This window comes from Xenopus laevis, chromosome 6L (assembly GCF_017654675.1).
Source record: "Xenopus laevis strain J_2021 chromosome 6L, Xenopus_laevis_v10.1, whole genome shotgun sequence".
Taxonomy (NCBI): Eukaryota; Metazoa; Chordata; class Amphibia; order Anura; family Pipidae; genus Xenopus; species Xenopus laevis.
Window position 1 is genome coordinate 43702685 of NC_054381.1, and position 20396 is coordinate 43723080.

Consider the following 20396-nt stretch of genomic DNA (forward strand, 5'->3'; position numbering starts at 1 on the left):
CCAGTGCACATAGTGGCTACCTTGGAGTAACATTTGATTTCACAGTCTCTTGTATTCCTCATATCCAACCCCCTTGCTCTGTCAAGTTTGTTTGGTTTCCACATTCTACTAAACAAGTTTCTAGTTTGCTTTCACCAGGGTATGGTTGACATATGTTCTATATTTCTTAAATCAGTTACATTTTCAAACATTCTGAATACCTTACCCACAAAACCATGCAAGAGCTGTACAATACAACTCTACAAAACCCTAACAATGGGACATGGCCCTGCAGAGTAAAAAAATGGCAGAAAGCAAAACCATGAGGGACTGGTACGTGGCAATACAGAATAGTTTTAACAGATGCATACCAATCCTATGAGGAATTAGGATAAAAGAACATCAATTACCAAAGAAATGAAGAATAGCCAGGATGAAGCACTGCAGATTATGACAGTAAGTAAATCGCTGTGGATTCAGAGCAAAAACATAAGTCAAGCTTATATTTAGTCTGGTTGTTAAACAGAGTTAGAAAGCACAGCCAGAAGAGTTTCGGAAGCAGGGGGAATTTTGTAAGAAAATAAATGGGCACAAAAGGATAATTAAAAAATGTACCATATACGCTTGTCTTTGATTTTATATTAATAATCATGCAATAAAGTACATGAAAATTGGTTGTTATTCAAATACTGTTCTCATAATTTGTGCTAAATGTAGTCATAATGTCGCTTTAATAGGACACATTTGGCAATTGTGAAACAAAAGTAGCAAAAGCATTCTTAAAGCTAGCTTTGTAATAGCTTTATGATAAAATCAGGCCAGGAAATAACATGGCCATTTAAAAAGCTGCTCCTAATGACCTGCCCAGGGTGCTTTATGGCATACGAAGCCATTCAGGTTAGAATTTCCAGAGAAATATTATATGCAATCTCCATATCTGGTATGAGACACAGCAGACTTCTTTTACACAGCATTCCACTTTATATGAAATGCAATAAACTTTTTTGTTCAGCGCCCAAATGATGTTCTACATACAAGAACTTTGTATAGACTTCTGGGTTTACAATGCAAATAATTAAAGGAGGGTAACCATTAAGTCATATTTTCCCAACTTTGTGATTTGTAGAACAAAGTGCAATTTACCAAAACATAGACAAGGGGATGATTACGGAAGGCCAGATAAACCACAGGCATGTAAATTCATTCCCAAACCTCAATCTTAAGCATTTATTACATACACAGTGGAGCAAAAGGCTTTTTCAATGTATAGTTATACTATAGCATAGCATATATTTAACATGGTTTTATGGTAATTGCTTTACAGTACCATTATGTGTGTTTACTGAAATATATAATTCCGAATATATTCTGCTCCTGTACTAAATGTTAGAATTCTTTTAGTCTCAGATGATTTATCACATGTAGTAGTGCTTGAAAGTTTGTGAATCTTTTTGAATTTTCAATATTTCTGAATAAATATGAACTAAAATGTAATCTGTTTTTCATAGAAGGCCAAACATTTTGGGCACACGCACATATATCATTTTCTCAATAAATGAATGGACAAGCATTGTGTTTTTGACTCTAGATTTATACTTGCGTGAAAAATAAAATAGCGCCCTGGGCCACCTGGCTGGACACATCACCCCCCCCCCCGGGTCCCATACACGAGAACATTTGAACAAGTGCACACATGCGAGACAATTGTGCATGCGTTTGATTTGCTGACGGGGTGGTGAGGGGAGACAAGTTTGGACTATGGGTAGGCTACATATGAGGTACATGCCTGGCACCCCCACCATTGCGCCCCGGCACATGCCTCTTCCAGCTCTGTCTACACATTGAGGCATGGGCCATTAACAAGCACATACTCAATAGTTAATGCATACATTACATACATAAGAATTAATACAATACTAAGCTCCCTTAAATCTTGAAAATTGTGGAATCTGTTGGGTTCCTGTTACAGTATGGTGTTATTAACTTGCAAGTTTGTGATCAGGCTGATTTTACTTTTTTACCATTAGTGAAACTATACAAATGAACGTTATAGTTATTACACAAATTTTCCAGATTTCCAGATTACTAAACAACCTACTTCAAAATTCCATTTGACCCAGAATAAGCTTCAACAGCATTGGCACTTGACGGTAGCATGGTTATAATTCTGTCAGCTTTTTCCGCCACATCTGCTGGTGAATCCATGATCTACAGATATAAAGATATTTACTTTACTTACACAGTGTTTCAGACAAGATTTGCATTACTCTGTGTTGCTAGAAGTGTTCATTAATCCTATAACTTTAATATATTTTCCCCAATAACCATAATTATGTACCCTGCAGGTGGTTTCTATCTTACAATGAAACAACTACAATTTTAGCCAACGGAGTACTCCATTGGCTTTTACCAGTACTCGCTGGGTAAAAGTAGATGTTATTTAGCTTTGATTTCATTGAACATTTCAGTACTCTTGTCGCACATAAAAATTAAAATATCAGACACATGACAAAATATATGATTGTAAACTAAGATCCTTATTAAATCATATTACATGTCTGCTACTGCTAAGGGGGGGATAAAGATTTTTTCAGATCACCATTTCAGTTTATTCTGTAGCATAACAAACACTTTATACAAGATGTTGCCAAGTTGAGAGTGTGTTAGTGTGTGTGGAGGGGGTGTGTGTGGAGGGGGTGTGTGTGTGGAGGGGGTGTGTGTGTGGAGGGGGTGTGTGTGTGGAGGGGGTGTGTGTGTGCGGAGGGGGTGTGTGCGGGGGGGAGGGTGTGTGTGGGGGGGGTGCGGAGGTTGTGTGTGGGGAGGGAGGGTGTGTGTGTGTGGGGGGGGGTGCGGAGGGGGTGTGTGTGTGTGTGGGGAGGGAGGGTGTGTGTGGGGGGGGGTGTGAGGGGTGTGTGTGTGTGTAAAACAAGTACATTGCCCAGTTATTTGTAAATGACATATCACATGTGGCATTACTCACTTGGGCTCCTGAATCCTGGAAGTCTTTGCATGCCTCTGGGAATACATCATATGCAACTACAGGGTAGCCATGTTTTAAGAGATTTTTTGCCATTGGATTTCCCATATTACCAAGCCCAATAAATCCAACTGGTGTTTTGGATGCCATTGATCTACATACTGAAGAAAATACATTATATTAACATATGGTAATAACCAAATAGACATGTGATAAAGAGCATATTAAACAGTGCTGATCTTTCTAAACTACCATTGCATTCTAAAATAAACAATACTGTAGCAGTTGCAAAGTTCAAAGCACAATTTGTCACACAATAATAAGCTGCACCAGAAGATGATAAATTAACTGTTTAAGTAGTATCATGGAAAGTTTGTAGTCTTATGACTACTAACTTCCAACCTGATCGGCTAAAGCTGAAGAGGGTAATAGATCACAGAAAGCATAAATTAGATTTTCGTGGCATCAGTTTTAGTTGTTCCACTCTATAAGATCTACCAGCGAGCCACTGTAAATACTAATACTACTTTTTTTTAAAAAAAAGAACAATTGCAAAGTCTTAGAATTATTTTGTCTAAATCATACAAAGGTTCACATGTATTGATCTCCAGAATACAGCTGCTACTAAAATACCATGTGGCTAGTCTTAGGACTTAAGATCGCCAAACAAGTGGATCTTAACCCGATGTGCCCACTAATGGCTGGTGAATCCGAACGTTCGGCCCTATACTTAGACCTATATGGTCACTATTGCTTTTAGGCACAATTACAAGTACCAAGGGTTACATTTTTCTTGCAACTTAAAAAATATATAATTAATTGCAGTACCTTCCCACTTGATTCCTTTATTACTGGCATTAAATGTGTAGTTCACATTTGAGTTAACTTTTAGTAGGTTATATACTTTTCAATTGGTCATATTTTTTATAGTTACTGAATTATTTGCATTCTACTTTATCCTCTTTCCAGGTCTCAAAATGGGTTCACTGACCCCCAGAGGACCAAACATTCATTGTTCTGTGAGGCTACAATACTAATAATTTTTCTTACTTTTAATTATTCATTTTCTATTCAGGCCCCTGCTATTCATATTCCAGACTCTAATTTAAGCCACTTCCTGGTGGGGTAAATTGGACCCTAGCAACCAGAAAACTGCTGGAATTCTGGACATTATCTGAACTGGAGGGGCGCCAAAGAAAAAGTTAAATAATTTAGAAACCACAATTTTTTAAAAAAAAATGAAGACCAGCAGCATACCTCTCAACATTTTGGAAATAGAAAGAGGGATTTAAAGATTTGCCACGCATAGCCCATGCTCATTTTTGTGGCCACACCCCCTAATTACCATGATCATTTAACAAAATTTTGAAGGTTATGAAAGTTTGAACACATTTCTGTATATTTCATATATTAAATTTTTACCCCTTTTATTTTTTTGAATCTTCAATAATTGAGTATGGTGGTTTTTTTTGCAATACAAGCTATTTAGCTACATGTAAAGGCAATAAGTGCTATCTGAATGTTTAACGTGTGAGGCATGTGAGATATTTGCAAGACCTTACTCTGCAATAGCTGTCATTCAGCCTGTTATTGTTCTTCATATCCAATTAACTGGAGTGCTACAGACAGCAAGGAATGTTTGAATACCGACCTAAGGCAGAATTGCATGTCCTTGAAACAGTCACATGCAACAGAAGCAAATAAAAGGTGATAAGACTGCACACTTTTGTGAAATGCATTGTGCACAGCAATAAAAATACTACGAGAGCTAACAAGGAGGGCTCCTGTCTTTCAATTCCATATTTCATATGGAGCATTCCCTACTATGAAAGTCAATGCAAAAGGGGAATGTATTCTTTCAAAAGGGGTGTAGGTAAGATCCTGCAGCTGTTTTAAGGAACACAACCCCCATCGGGAGTATCTCACACTAAGTAATTTAGTAGCATCCACATGTTAAATATAGGATAGTGAAACCAGAGCACAATCAGCGCCCCAGCAAAAACGGTCAGTTTTTGAGTTATTTAGCTTTATATTCATCAGCTCTCCAGCAATCTGGTGGCTAGGGTACAAATTACCCTAGCAACCATGCATTCATTTGGAAAAGAGACTGGAATATGAATAGAAAAGGACCTGATTCGAAAGACGAGTAATAAAAAGTAGCAATAACAATACAGTCTTACAGAACATTTGTTATTTAGATGGGGTCAGTGACCTCCATTTGAAAGCTGGAAAGAGTCAGAAGAAGGCAAATAATTCAAAAACGGTAAAAAATAAATAATGAAGACCTACTGAAAAGTTACTTAGATTTAGCCATTCTATATAAACTTACTAAAAGTTAGCTTGCAGATGAACCACCCCAGGAGAACTAAACCCTACAAATGAATACGGCTCAAAATGCCAGATATTTTACACTGAACTTATTGCACAAGCCTAAAGTTTCAGCTTGTCAATATCAGCAATGATCCAGGACTTCAAACTTGTCACAGGAGGTTACATAGTTAGTTACATAGTAGTTACATAGTTAAATTGGGTTGAAAAAAGACAAAGTCCATCAAGTTCAACCCCTCCAAATGAAAACCTAGCATCCATACACACACCCCTCCCCACTTTTAATTAAAAATTCTATATACCCATACCTATACTAACTATAGAGTTTAGTATCACAATAGCCTTTGATATTATGTCTGTCCAAAAAATCAACCAAGCCATTCTTAAAGGCATTAACTGAATCAGCCATCACAACATCACCCGGCAGTGCATTCCACAACCTTACTGTCCTGACTGTGAAGAACCCTCTAACGTTGCTTCAAATGAAAGTTCTTTTCTTCTAGTCTAAAGGGGTGGCCTCTGGTACGGTGATCCTCTTTATGGGTAAAAAGGTCCCCTGCCATTTGTCTATAATGTCCTCTAATGTACTTGTAAAGTGTAATCATGTCCCCTCGCAAGCACCTTTTTTCCAGAGAAAACAACCCCAACCTTGACAGTCTACCCTCATAATTTAAGTCTTCCGTCCCTCTAACCAATTTAGTTGCACGTCTCTGCACTCTCTCCAGCTAATTTATATCCCTCTTAAGGACTGGAGTCCAAAACTGCACTGCATACTCCAGATGAGGCCTTACCAGGGACCTATAAAGAGGCATAATTATGTTTTCATCCCTTGAGTTAATGCCCTTTTTTATGCAAGACAGAACTTTATTTGCTTTAGTAGCCACAGAATGACACTGGCCAGAATTAGACAACGTGTTATCTACAAAGACCCCTAGATCCTTTTCATTTAAGGAAACTCCCAACACATTGCCATTTAGTGTATAACTTGCATTTATATTATTTTTGCCAAAGTGCATAACCTTGCATTTATCAACATTGAACCTCATTTTCCAGTTTGCTGCCCAGTTTTCCAGTTTAGACAAATCACTTTGCAAAGTTGCAGCATCCTGCATGGAACCTATAGTGCTGCACAATTTAGTATCATCTGCAAAAATAGAAACAGTACTTTCAATGCCCACCTCCAGGTCATTAATAAACAAGTTGAAAAGCAAGAGACCTAGTACTGAGCCCTGCGGTACTCCACTAACAACACTGGTCCAATTAGAAAATGTTCCATTTAACACCACTCTTTGTAGTCTATCTTTTAGCCAGTTCTCTATCCAGGTACAAATACTATGTTCCAGGCCAACATTCCTTAATTTAACCAGTAACCTTTTGTGTGGCACTGTATCAAATGCTTTAGTAAAGTCTAAGTAAATCACATCCACTGCCATCCCAGAATCGAGGTCTCTACTTACATTCTCATAAAAAGAAATTAAGTTAGTCTGGCAAGATCTATTACGCATAAAACCATGCTGGCACAAACTCATAGTATTATGATTTGCTATGAAGTCCAGTATCTTATCCTTTATTAACCCTTCGAAAAGCTTTCCTACCACTGACGTCAGACTAACTGGCCTATAGTTTTGAGGCTGAGAACGGGATCCTTTTTTGAATAGAGGCACCACATTAGCAATTCGCCAGTCTCTCGGCACTATGCCAGATCTCAATGAATCCTGAAAAATTAAGTAAAGAGGTTTGGCAATCACAGAGCTAAGCTCGCTAATTACCCTGGGATGAATACCATCTGGCCCTGGACCTTTGTTAATCTTAACATGTTCAAGTCTCTTTTGAATTTCTTCATGTGTGAACCATGGATCATTAGTTGTATTACTAGAATTGGGACTGTTAAGAAGGAAACCTTCACTTACTCGTTCCTCATTTGTGTAGACAGATGAAAAATATGAGTTCAGAATCTGCACTTTTATTTTGTTTTCATCAACCAGCTGACCCCCCTCTGATAGTAAGGGTCCCACCCCTTCCTGCTTCATTTTTTTACTATTAACATATTTAAAAAATCTTGGAAAGTGTCTGTGACACTCACATGCTCAGTGACACAGATCTTTACTGCTAAAGGGCTGTGGTTGCCTTGGGCTGGTACAGAAGCCCAAAACATCATGTTCAACATTTCAAGCTACTTCTTTAGTTAGGCTTTAGTTCTCCTTTAAGGGGACCTCATGGCCGATGAAACTCTAGGCCTGATCAAACCACTCCTCTTTGAACTACCCATATAATCATGATTCATGAAGAACCATCCACATGAAGCAGCTGAACATTCTGAACATTTTTAGGAAACCCTTTAATTCAAGGAGAATGTCCAAAGAGAAAATATTGCCAATGGGGACAGAAGACATATATGTTAGTTGAAATTCGCTATTTGGACGACAGCAACCTTCTGGCATGACTATCATAATTTTCTAGAAGGAAATCACACACTCCAATGCCTCTCCCAAATACTGGAGGTCAACAGAAACAGGCAGATGTTGCCAGATTTGTTCATAAGATTCTGTCTTTATGCACAGGGATCAACCAATCAGAACAGTGCAATTAGCCCATGAATTCATGATGCCAAATTGCACATAATCATATCCAGTGGCATAACTAGATGCTACTGGGCCCCACAGCAAAATAATTTGAAGGGCCCCCAAACTCTCCAGAGGTTGTCCTGTTTTACCAATATATATTAAAATGCCTATACCTCCTGGGCCCCCCTGCAGCCACAGGGTCTGCTTACGCTCCTGATCAGATCACCCAATCATTAAATCAGGTTGCACAGGAATTAATCAGTGGTTAGGGATGTGCAAGCCCACTTACAGAATAGTTAGGATTTTATTAGATAATGGGATGATGTGTATATAATTTAAACCCTATATTTAATTGCAAATAATTGCAAATGCTGAACATGCTCATTTTGAATCTGATGTCAGCAATATGTTTCAAAGAATGTTGGGACAGGAGCAAAAAAATAAATAAAAAAGACTGGAAAAGTTGTGTAATGCTAAAATAAAACAAAAAACACCTGGTGAAACATCTTACTAATTGGCAACAGGTCGGTAACATCACTGGGTATAAAAAAAAACATCCCAGAGAAGCAGGGTCTCTCAGAAGCTGAGATGGGGAGGGGCACACCACTCTGTAAAGCAAATATTGCAACAATATAAAAATTTGTGTTTTTTCATCTTCAATACAAAATATTAAAAGATTACAAAGAGATCTCTGTACATATAATACAAGGTCAAACACCATAACTGGATTGCAGTGATCTTCGGGCCCTAAGACGGCACTGTACTAAAGCCAGACACAATTCTGTAGTATAAATCACTGCATGGGCTCAGGAATACTTCCCAAAACCACTGTCTGTGAAAACAGTTAGCTGCTACACCCATAAATGCAACTCTACTACGCAAAGAAGAAACCATATATAAACATAATCCAGAAACACCGCCACCTTCTCTGAACCTAAGCTCATTTAAAATGGACGAAGGTGAAGTGGAAAACTGTCTAGTTGTCTAATCAAAATTTTAAATTCTCATTGGAAGACTCTGGAGTTGGCACTGATATGGTGTTTTGAGGAATCTTGAAATTGCTAATCCCATCAGAGTGGAGAAGCAGAGTTTTATTTTTGAAGAAAGCACCATAGCACATTGTTTTTATTTCATATTATTTTTTGAGAAAGCACTACTGGAATTTGGTAAAAATCAATACAGTGCTTTAGAAGTCACAGAGAAATCAGAGCATAGACTGATGTTTGTACTTAGTTTTAACAACATTGGGTTTGGTTCTGTTATTTGTTTTCCATCGATTGTGATGCTTATCTATATATTATCTTAATTTGGTGATTTAGTCGAGGATCTGCAAATCAGAAAGGGAAAAAAATTCCTCTGTAAGAGATTTTGTAGGACAGATCTCATCTAACAAGTCGGATGTAGACGTGTGGGTCATAATATAAAGATTTGCCATCCAACATGACACCTGTCTCAAGGGAATATGCTCAGCGCCAGACTTGGCTGGCGGGAAAAAAAACCCGGTGGGCCCCAGCCCTCATGGGCCCCAGCCCTCATGGGCCCCCCTCCCCCAATCTCCAGGCCCCCAAATAAAAATTAATTGCGGTGCTGGTAGTGCATGTTTGTCGGCGTTTGTGAAGTTCGCGCATATGCGCGGGGGGGGGGCCGGAGTATAGTATAGTATAGAATGTCCAGTCCGACCCTGTGCATGCTGCGTCTTCATCCGACAAGATAAAATCTGATAATGTCTGGCACCTTTTCTTCGCACTGAAATACACTGAATGTCAGATGTAGATGAATGAACAAACTACACCATCCAACTTCATGTGATCCAATTTATCATTACAGCTATAGGGATTTCCTACTGGTTCATGACAAAATCTTGTGCAAAATCTCATGTGTAGTTTTGCCCTAAGAACAACGATGAGTGGTGTTATAAAAGGGATTCAGAGTAATTGAATATATAAAATTAAATGTACATAACCTGAGAATTTAAACTGCAGTAAGTGAGGGTGGCCCTATAAGAGAGATGTAGGGTTTTACCTCCTTGTTTCTCTGGATGTGCGGAGGGGTGTGCACGCTCATGTGTACATTACACCTACCATCACTGAAGATGATTCGGTTACCATTTTTTATAATGAGCTCAAAATAGCATTTATCAGACTATCCTACACAATCTCTGTTAAAACTAAAGCTGTGTTTCCAAGCAGAGAACTTGCTTTTTTAGGTTACGAGCCGACCCACTTTACAAGTGTACATGTATAAAGACAACAGTGACCTTGCCAAAACAACTAAAAAAAATAGTATTTTATGGTTTATCAATAAATGCAATTTCTGCACTATTTTGGCTTTTCCTTGCTGCATCTTTAGGGGGGTATTCTATTCAAATTACTGGAATAGAAGTAACATGACTTGACAAATCCCAGTAAGGAGCCTGTCATTTCCAGCAGGGACAGGTGAGTTTATGAGAAGGGTAAATGACAACCTGTTCCTTATCCAAGTGTCCGTCTCCATATGTAAACGCAGGGCTTCGATATAAACCATATTCTTCACTGCAGATCATTTATTCAGTTATTCCTCCCTATTCAAAATCTCACTCTATAGTAAGTGGCAAGGAAGTAGGTATAACAGACAGGGAGCAGGGAAGTAGGGATAATGAACGCGGGCAAGACGTAACACTGTAGCCATCACAGGCGGAGGCTTACCCATTGCAAAGCGTGCATGCCTGCTGATAGAACTGTGCAAGGCACTGCAAGACTTCCTCACCAGGGCAGCCATGCTTCTTCCTCCCTGCTGACCTCCACTTCTAAGATCCTTGTTTGGACGCCCTCTGTGACGTACGAGCGGGATTCGACAGACATATCTATCAGCAAATCGGTAAGAGGGGGCAGAGCCTCCGCAGCCAATACTAAAAGCGCGATAGGGCAGGCCCATTGTACGCCCCAAAAGGAAGCCTGTCTGAGGAGCTGACTGGCTAGAAGAAGAATGTGATTGTTAGTAGTATAAGTAAAGGCTCCTCCGGAACCAACACCCCCTGCAAATCTAAGGACTGTAGAATGATAATGTCTAGGATATATAAAGTATTACCAACTATGCGCGGACTATTTTGTGTTTATGTTTTAAATGTGATTTTTCTTTTAGCTACCACGAATGTTTGGCAGACTCTAAAAGAAAAGACCCCATAAAAGTGTGTATAGAAAGTGTGTATATAGTCCTGACCCTTATATATAGTATCTTTTCATAGCATTAAAGGAAAACTATACCCCTCAAACAATAGGTCTCTATAAAAAGATATTCCATAAAACAGCTCGTGGGTAAACCCCTGCTTCATGTAAATAAACCATTTTCACAATAATATACTTTTTTAGTAGTATGTGCCATTGGGTAATCATAAATAGAAAATTGCCATTTTAAAAAATAAGGGCCGCCCCCTGGTATCGTAGGATTCACGGTGCACACAAACAAACCATATATGTTAGGTCACATGAGCCAATTAACAGACAGAGCTCTGTCTTTTGCTTCAACACTTCTTCCTGTTACAGTTAGAGTTGCAGTATTTCTGGTCAGGTGATCTCTGAGGCAGCACACAGACCATCACGAAATGGTGGTTCAAGGCAAGAGATGTAAAAGGGCAATATTTACTTAAATAAATAAATATATATATATATATATATATATATATATATATATATATATATATATATACATACCAGTTTGGTAAGATTCTTTAATATGCCACTTAATTTGGTAAGATTCTTTAATATGCCACTTAATTTGATATAAACTATCTGTTGCTCAAGTATTCATTTTGGGGGTATAGTTTTTTGGGAATCACGTGGATTTAACCGTGACTCACTTAGTCACTTGCAGTAACAGCTCATTCATCCGTGTGATTTGCCTCTCAGTGTAAATCACTGTCATTGAAAAGCCTTGAGAATGCACATAATCCCTCCAAAACAGCTTCATACAGGCCAAATAATGGAAAAAATATATCTGGCAAGGCAGTGCTGCTTATATGAGCACTTCAAATGGGGAAGCCCAATGAAGGGGAGTCCTTATGAAAAACTTGTCATCAGTATTACTGGTACTCAGGCCCGGATTTGTGGAAAGGCCACCTAGGCCCGGGCCTAGGGCGGCAGGATTTTAGGGGGGCGGCATGCTGCCCAACCACACCCACATTGGTTCAAAAACACTGGGGATGCGCTGGAGATACAATCATTTTTTTAATTTCCCATGCGCCAATCCCCATTGCTCCTGTCCCCCTGGAGGGGACAGGGGTGATGAATTGTAGTGGTACTGCTGGTACTGCAAGAGATGCTAAGAGAAAAATGCTTCACTGAAAAGATAACCAATTCTTTAAAAGTCAATATATTGCTGAAGGAACGTTTGAAGAGTCTTGTCTTTTATCTACCACAAGTATTTGTTCACCTTTAAGTAATTTTTAGTATGATATAGAGAGTGATATTCTGAGACAATTTGCAATTGGTTTTCATTTTTTATTTTTTTTGTTTTTTGTTATTTAACCTTTTATTTAGCAGATCTATAGTTTGCAATTTTAGTAAACTGGTTGCTAGGGTTCAAATTACTCTAGCAACTATGCATTGACTTGAATAATAGACCGGAATATGAAGAGGACCTGAATAAAATGATGAGTAACCAAATAATAATTACAGATAATTTGTTTTTAGATGGGGTCAGTGACCCTTATTTGAAAGCTAGAAAGAGTCAGAAGAAGGCAAATAATTCAAAAACTATAAAACAAAATAATGAAGACTAATAGAAAAGTTGCTTAGAGTTAGCCATTCTATAATGTACTAAAAAGATAACTAAAAGTTAACTTAAAGGCGAACCATCCCTTTAAAGGGGAACTATCACAAAAATGAAAATGTAATATAAGAATCATCATAATGAAATAAGAAACTTTGTAAAAGTAAATCAATTAAATATTTTGTATGGTTTCTGAAATAATCAAGTTCACCTTCACTGCCCCTCTCTCAGCATCTGTTTCTATTCATTCTCTCTTCATTCGGCAGTTGGGTGTCAGATATTCATTGACAGTTAAATCCAATATATCTTATAGGTGGTACTCCTTTTGCATAGAAGATGGCAATAAGATATGGCAATAAGACCTGTACTGTTCACACCTGAGACTCAGACTGAAACTGCCCACATTGTTCGCCTGTTCACACTCCAGCACTGTATCACTGTATGTAGTACATCTTAGAGTGGTCCTGATAGGTTTCCCTATCTCTCGCTCTGTTCCGTCTGCCCTATGCTCCCTGTGTGTGCCATTCTCTGCCTGTGGAAATTAAGCCTGGAATTTGTTCTGGGGGTCTGTTAGAATTTAAAAATAAATTATTGTTAGGGCCCCTAAGGAGTTTTTATCATGTGCTGGGGGTGTAGTGTTATCCACAAGGGTTGAGGAGGCACATTAATAAGGGTATATTGGACAGCACTGAACTATTGCAATAAAATCTTGCTATAAAATTCAAGTCCAGTCTGCTAGTCGCCCAACCATAGCTACATAGAACTTACCTGAATGAAGACTTACCTGAGCAGCAGCAAGCACTTGTGCAAGGAACCAACATCAAGAGCTTATCACCTCCATAGAAACAACACAATGAACCACAACATTACAATAAACATAAATTCACAGGGAAAAATACCAACTGCCAATGGCACATAAGGATCCGGATCTGTAGGATCAGCCATCATTGCTCAATTAGAGAAATACAAATTGGCAGGAACTCTAGAGGCACAGTAGTTTTTTTTTTTTTAATAAAGTGCCATACATAAGTATATATTTACTATAATGTATATAGAGCAAGTATAATGTAAACCCAGCTAAGCCCTGCCCACAAGAGGCTTTTTAGAAGAGCATAACCCCCCCCCCTGCAAAAGGCATTTTGTATTTAAATATATAAAACCAAAAAAAAAATAAGATTTTATTCCAGTGTTTTTCAAGGATGACATTAGAAGTAACAATAGAGTGCAACTACTTTGTCCGATTGTAGGAGAGGAGAGAGTTTTCCATCTCAACAGGGGCTTCCTGATCAGCCACATGATGCTCCATATTGCAGAAACGCATATCCATACGGTTACCATGTCTGGGCAGCACACTCTCTATAGGAGACATAAGGAATAGATTCTATTCACTGCCCAGAGTCCAGTCTCTCAACCAAAGTCTAGAGCCAGTCTCAGACCCAAATGTTAATACAACAGTTCCACAAGCCTTCAAGTCCTCGAGCAATAAGTCAGTCAGAGCATCACACCACACATAATCCAGTCTCTGAGCTGAGGTTCCACTGGGGGAAATCTTTGCACCGTTTGGGGGGGGGGCAAGCCACGAGTACCAGCAGCCAAGTTACAGGTCTAGCCAGTGGGACAACAGTGCTGATGATCAGAGCAACAAACAGCCTGGAAATGACACACAAGATTCAGTTGCAGGGTCTTTCAGGCAGTCTGAGAGGCACATTTATCAAAGGTTAATTTAATGTGAGTTTTTAAAAACTCCTATGGATTTAAAATTCAAATATTCGAAATGACCGTTTGGACCATTAAAAACAACCGTGATGAATCAAATTTTCAGAATGGCAAGAGTAGCTTTCGTCACACCAGTTGCCATCAGAGGACAGAGCCGGGACCTTCATGGGCCACGGGAGAGAGCTGGCCCAGCACACAGGTGCCACGTGTATCACAGGTAAAGCCCTGGGGGCAGCAGTGCCAGTGGTCAGAGTAGCACACGGCCTACAGGGGAACATGGCAGGTGCCAAAAAGCAGTACATGTAGCCACAGAGGAGTAGGGGGCTCAATAGCTACAGAGGAGTAGTCTAAATCACACTTCTGGCAGCACCAATAGGATTAGGACTGTTGGGGTCTCACAAAACAAAAAGGGGCCCCAATAGCTTAGTTTGAGAATATGCCTCAACTCCCTTTAGGGTCACCCGGATTTTGGATGTTATAAAGGACAGTGTGTGCAGCCATTTAGGAGACCACTACCACATCTGCAGTCAATAATTTTCATATGAACAAAGCCAGCCCAATCAGGACAAAGAAGAGGCATTTGATCTGTTCAGTATGAGCCTCAAAAACAAAGTTCCCATAAGGAATTCTCTGTAGGGTACTGGCAGCTCCTACCTGCGCTAAAGGGGCAACATCCCCAGACTGCATGCGACAGCAGGTTTGTTACAGGAGAAGGAGTCATCAATTTTAACTGTGGTACCTGCAAAGACATAGCCAGGAGTGTTACTCAAATTGTTACAGGGCCATTGCCACAAGAAGGGATTGGCTGCAACATTCTACCAAGGCACACACAGCTTACAGTTAATGCCATGGTCTGTTGAGAACTAAAGGTCTGTAAGTTACCTTCACATGTGGGTCAGACCAGTCCATACAGTCTTTAAGGCCAGGATTCTAGGTGCCTTACATTAACCAGAGCTCGGCTCACTGCACTATTTTGCTGTGTAGAAGGAGACAAGCAATTACAATCTGGATGGGGGAAAATAGGTGACAGTTAGTAGTAGGTGTTGGTGGAATGTTGCAAAGAGTTACATCTATTAGTTACAGCTCCAGCAATGTGAACCAGACCAACTGCATAATGGCCAGTAAGATTGGCGTGGGTGCTTTATAAGTAATCTGTACTATAAATGACCAACGTACTCCATACTGCTATATTGGTACCAGGCTTGAAGGTTTAGACTGTCAGTGCTTTTCCAGGCAGGAGCCAAAGTGAAGTGTTGCTAGACCTGGTATAGCCATCACCTCCTACACTTACCTTCTTGTTTCAGAGCTGGAGTCTTGCTGAACCAGGGGATGGAGAGCACCCCACTCATACACATCCAGAGCAGATGTATCCAGGGGACAGCACAAAAATGCATGAAACAGGGAGACAAGAAAATGTGAAGTTGACACTAGAGAGAGTCTAATACAAGATGCCAAGTTATCATACCATCGCTATAGGTTTGTCCATTTGGGCAACTGAACATGTAGTCAGGCTTTATATCACCGGCTGTAGATGAGGATGGAGAGATGGTAGGAAGTCCGTATATAAAGAAAACAATTTAAACTCACCATCAGAACATCTAGAATGGAACATTGCTAAGATAAAAAAATTAAAAAATAAAAAAAGATGTGTTTTGTAACTCTAAGGTGACCTCTGTACCCTGTGTCCCTCAGATTTCAGCACTTACCCTCCTGTTTCAGAGATGGAGTCTTGCTGAGCGACGGGATGGAGAGCACCCCCCTCTGGCATTGGTGCTCATGGTCATCACAACACACAGCCTGGTTAGAGGGAGACAAGCAATTGGTGAAATAGGAAATCTGCCAAAGAAATATGACAGTTTCCTCAGAGTAAGTGAGATCTATAGGTTGGTTCCAAACCAGACACATTCATCCCTGCACTATAGGGCAACATTCCCAGTCCCCGGATGCCAAGATACAACAGGTTTGTCCATCTGAGCAGCTGTACATGTCATCACACTTTACATCTCTGTATACAGACACAAAGTAACATGGAAGAAGAAAGTGAGAACAGAAAACAGATATGTGACAGTTCCTCTCAAGTTTAGTCCATACTATTGACCCAACTACAACAACAGTCTATGTGAATAAATACAAATGCTAAAAGCTACACTGGAGTTCCATAGTGACATCAGCCTGTGACTCCTTTAAGTGAAAGGTTCCATTAGTAGTCGCTCTCTATACCATTAACCAAACCAAGTCCCCCGTGGAGTTGCAGAGCTATACCAGCCTGTGACCCCTTGTGGAAGGTTCCATTAGTAGTTGCTCTCTATACCATTTAAACTTAACCCCAAGTCCCCTCTACAGACTCCCAACACCAGATCTACCAACACTATCCCGAGGTGGAACCCCACAGATATGCACCATGTGCAGTCAGTCATTCAAGTTTAGATTTAAACCTACAGCTTGGAAAACTCTTTCAACCCACCAATCAATTGTTGCCCACCCACCCTCATGAGTCAGAGCTGGAGTTTTGAGGAGCCAAGGGATGGAGTGTTCCTTTCTGGAACATTTGCACAGGGCGCAGGTATAGCCTTCAGGACAGCAGTGTTTATGGTCATTGCAGCAGACGGCCTGGAGAGGGAAAATAAACACTTTTCGAAGACGAAGCCTTTGTAAATGACAGACTACACACTTCTTTCCTCCCAACGGCAAATAAAGACACAAGGTGTTGGAACATCCTGCAATTTCAGCAGACTTCACATGTCACGTTGGAGGAACTGAAGTTTTAATTGTAAATCTCAACCTAGTTACATTTTGTACCGAAAAATATCATGTTGTGTATGTGCAAAAAAGTTAGTTTCCGAAATACAACAGCCCATAATGCAATCACTCCCAGCATTTTAGGTCCATAGCCATTGCAATGTGGCTTAAAGGAAAACTATACCCCCCAAACAATGTAGGTCTCTATAAAAAGATATTGCATAAAACAGCTCATATGTAAAATCTTGCTTCATGTAAATAAACCATTTTCATAATAATATACTTTTCTAGTAGTATGTGCCATTGGGTAATCATAAATAGAAAATTGCCATTTTAAAAAATAAGGGCCGTCCCCTGGGATCGTAGGATTCACTGTACTCACAAAGATACCAACAAACCATACATGTTAGGTCACATGAGCCAATTAACAGACAGAGTTGTGCCTTTTGCTTCCACACTTCTTCCTGTTACAGTTAGAGTTGAAGTATTTCTGGTCAGGTGATCTCTGAGACAGCACAGAGACCATCACGAAATGGTGGCTCAAGGCAAGAGATGTAAAAGGACAACATTTACTTAAATATATATTCCAGTTTGGTGAGATTCTTTAATATGCCACTTAATATGATATGAACTATCTGTTGCTTAAGTGTTCATTTTGGGGGTATAGTTTTCCTTTAAAGGAGAAGGAAAGGCTAAAACCAAGTAAGCTTTATCAGAAATGTCTATATAAATATACCAGTAAACCCTTAAAGTAATGCTGCTCTGAGTCCTCTGTCAGGAGAAACATCACATTTTTTTCCTTCTAGGGTGTACACATGGGCTTCTGTATCAGACTTCCTGTTTTCAGTTTAAACCTCCAGGGCTAGGGCATGCTCAATTTGCTCCTCTCTCCCCCTCCCTGCTGTAATCTGAGCCCAGAACTATGAATGAGCAGGGAGAGACTCAGGCAAGAAGTGATGTCACACAAAGTTGGCAAAAACTGCTGCAGTAGGCTTTTTCTCCTTTAAACTCCACAAGTCACTTTTTACAACACATAAGCTACTGTAAATGAAAAAGCTGCCAAAATCCCAAAATGCATGTAACAAAAAAAATTGCAGCTTTCAAACATCACCCAGACTTACATTCCTGCTAGATAGCCGGCATCTGTAGCAACAAGGGGCCCTCTCCATTTCAGCAGCAGACGGCCTGTAAAATATTCTATAAATCAATCAAGAACAGAGGAAGTGGGTACGTGCCTTTCAAAGGGGCATGGGTAGCCAACAGATTAGGTTTAAGATCAGCTGAATACCGAATCCTAATTTGCATATGCAAATTAGGGGTGGGAAGGGGAAACATTTTTACTTCCTTGTTTTGTGACAAAAAGTCACTTGGTTTCCCTCCCCGCCACTAATTTGCATATGCAAATTAGGATTTGGTTCGGCCAGGCAGAAGGATTTGGCCGAATCCTGCTGAAAAAGGCAGAGTCCCGAACCGAATCCTGGATTCAGTGCATCCCTACTACAAACTAAAGGTTAGGGTACAATTGAGACATTAGGATTTTAGACTATGATATTTTCTCTTGGGGGAGCAGAGTCCGCAGCAGATGTACAAAATTTATTGACAGTTGCTTGGAATAGGCCCATCAAATGCTGAGCCCTGTGTACTTAAGACTAACCATACACATTAATAATGGAGTGAGGAGGAAATTCTTACAGACAAGATGGAGCAGCAGCCATACGTGTGGTCAACTTTTTCACAGCAGTTGGAGCCGTCTGGACAGGAAGTGCCATCAGCACAAGGAACCAATCGTTCATCTCCTACACGTGACTGACAAGATCAGCACTGCAGAGTAATATTCCAGATCTCCCATTCAGGCCCTGAGTAGCCCTATCTATGGAAAACACTCAGCAACTTTGTGCTGGGAGTCAAATACATAGCATGGATCAGGGCACTGTACAGGGAACCTAGGAGCCAGGTCAAGGTGAATAATTATCTCTCAGAACCCTATGTACTCCACAGGGGCACAAGACAGGGCTGCCCTCTCTCCCCTCTCCTGTTCGCCCTGACGATATAGCCACTTGCGGTACAGATACGAAGGGACCAAGACATAGTTGGACTTAAACTGGGCCGTATGGAGGAAAAGGTTTCATTGTATGCCGATGACATGCTGGTGTACCTTGCGAATCCAGAGGCACCCCAGACACGGTTGCTCCAAGTGGTTAATGAATTTGGTGGGCACTCAGGGCTTAGGGTTAACTAGGAGAAATCCATTATTTTCCCAATAGACGAAATCCCTGTCAGAGCCCAATCTCATTCTCAGTTGCACTGGACTACCTCCTTTAAGTACTTAGGAATAACCATTCAAAAAGATTTCAAACAGTATGTAAAGGATACCTTAGACCCGATACTTCAGGTATACCATCGGAAAATGACATCATGGGCAGGTCTCCCCCTCACACTGGTAGGAAGGGCAAACCTGGTTAAGATTATTTTTCTACCAAAGTTTCTTTACAAGCTACATAATGCTCTGGTGTATATCCCAAAAAGCTGGTTCAAACTAATTGATAGACGAGCGCCTTCCTTTGGGCGAACCGGTCCCCTCGTATTAGCCTAGTGGCTCTGCAATCTCCAACAACCAGAGGAGGACTGCCGAATTTTTTAATATACTACCATGCATCCCAACTAGTCTATGCTCACTGGTGGTTGGCCCCTGATATCAATAACCATGCTTTAGTGGCTGAAGCTGCCTGTGCCACCTCACTTGAGGCACTAGCCAACCATTTATACAGAGGCCAGGGATCAGTTTTCCTGCACACTGCCCTAATGGATCCAGTGATGAGAATTTTTGAACTATACCTCAGGTGCTGGTACCCCCGACCCGAGACTTGGTCGCCGGGTACCCCAGTGTGGGAGAACCCTAAATTGCAGCACCTCCAAAAAATACCCGATTCTGGGTTATGGGCTTCCCTGGGGATAAAATATCTATCACAAATAGTAACAGATGGGCAGCTAAAATCCTTTCAGACACTGAAAACAGAATATAATCTGCCATCCGTATGATTTTTAGATATTTACAGCTGAGACATGCCTTCCAGACCCAGTTCCAGTCCAGACCTGGACTTAACCCAATCCACACTGGAACGCTACCTCAGGCAGGCTGAATTAAAAAAGGTAATAACTTGGATATACACCATACTCCTAAATGCAATGGGCTCCCGCTTAGATAGACTAAGAGCAAAATGGGCGGCCGATATCCCGGCAATGGAAGGGGGTCATAGAGCAAATACCTGAACTAACGATATCAAACAGGGACAGGTTAATACAGATCAAATTCTTGCACAGAATCTACCCTACCCCCCACAGATTAT

At 40.3% G+C, this 20396-nt stretch overlaps 1 protein-coding gene and 1 pseudogene across 1 annotated transcript in view; both read right to left on the minus strand.

The window, feature by feature from the left end:
- The window catches only part of hibadh.L (3-hydroxyisobutyrate dehydrogenase L homeolog), a 73372-nt gene extending 62720 nt beyond the window's left edge, over positions 1-10652 (minus strand). Inside the window, 3 exon segments of the mRNA NM_001094829.1 lie at positions 2078-2187; positions 2960-3117; positions 10533-10652. Of these exon segments, the coding sequence (NP_001088298.1) occupies positions 2078-2187; positions 2960-3117; positions 10533-10605 (341 nt within the window). The 5' untranslated portion in view covers positions 10606-10652.
- A 3147-nt stretch (positions 10653-13799) lies between these two features.
- LOC108718491 lies at positions 13800-19755 on the minus strand (annotated as a pseudogene).
- Between the last annotated feature and the right edge of the window lie 641 nt (positions 19756-20396).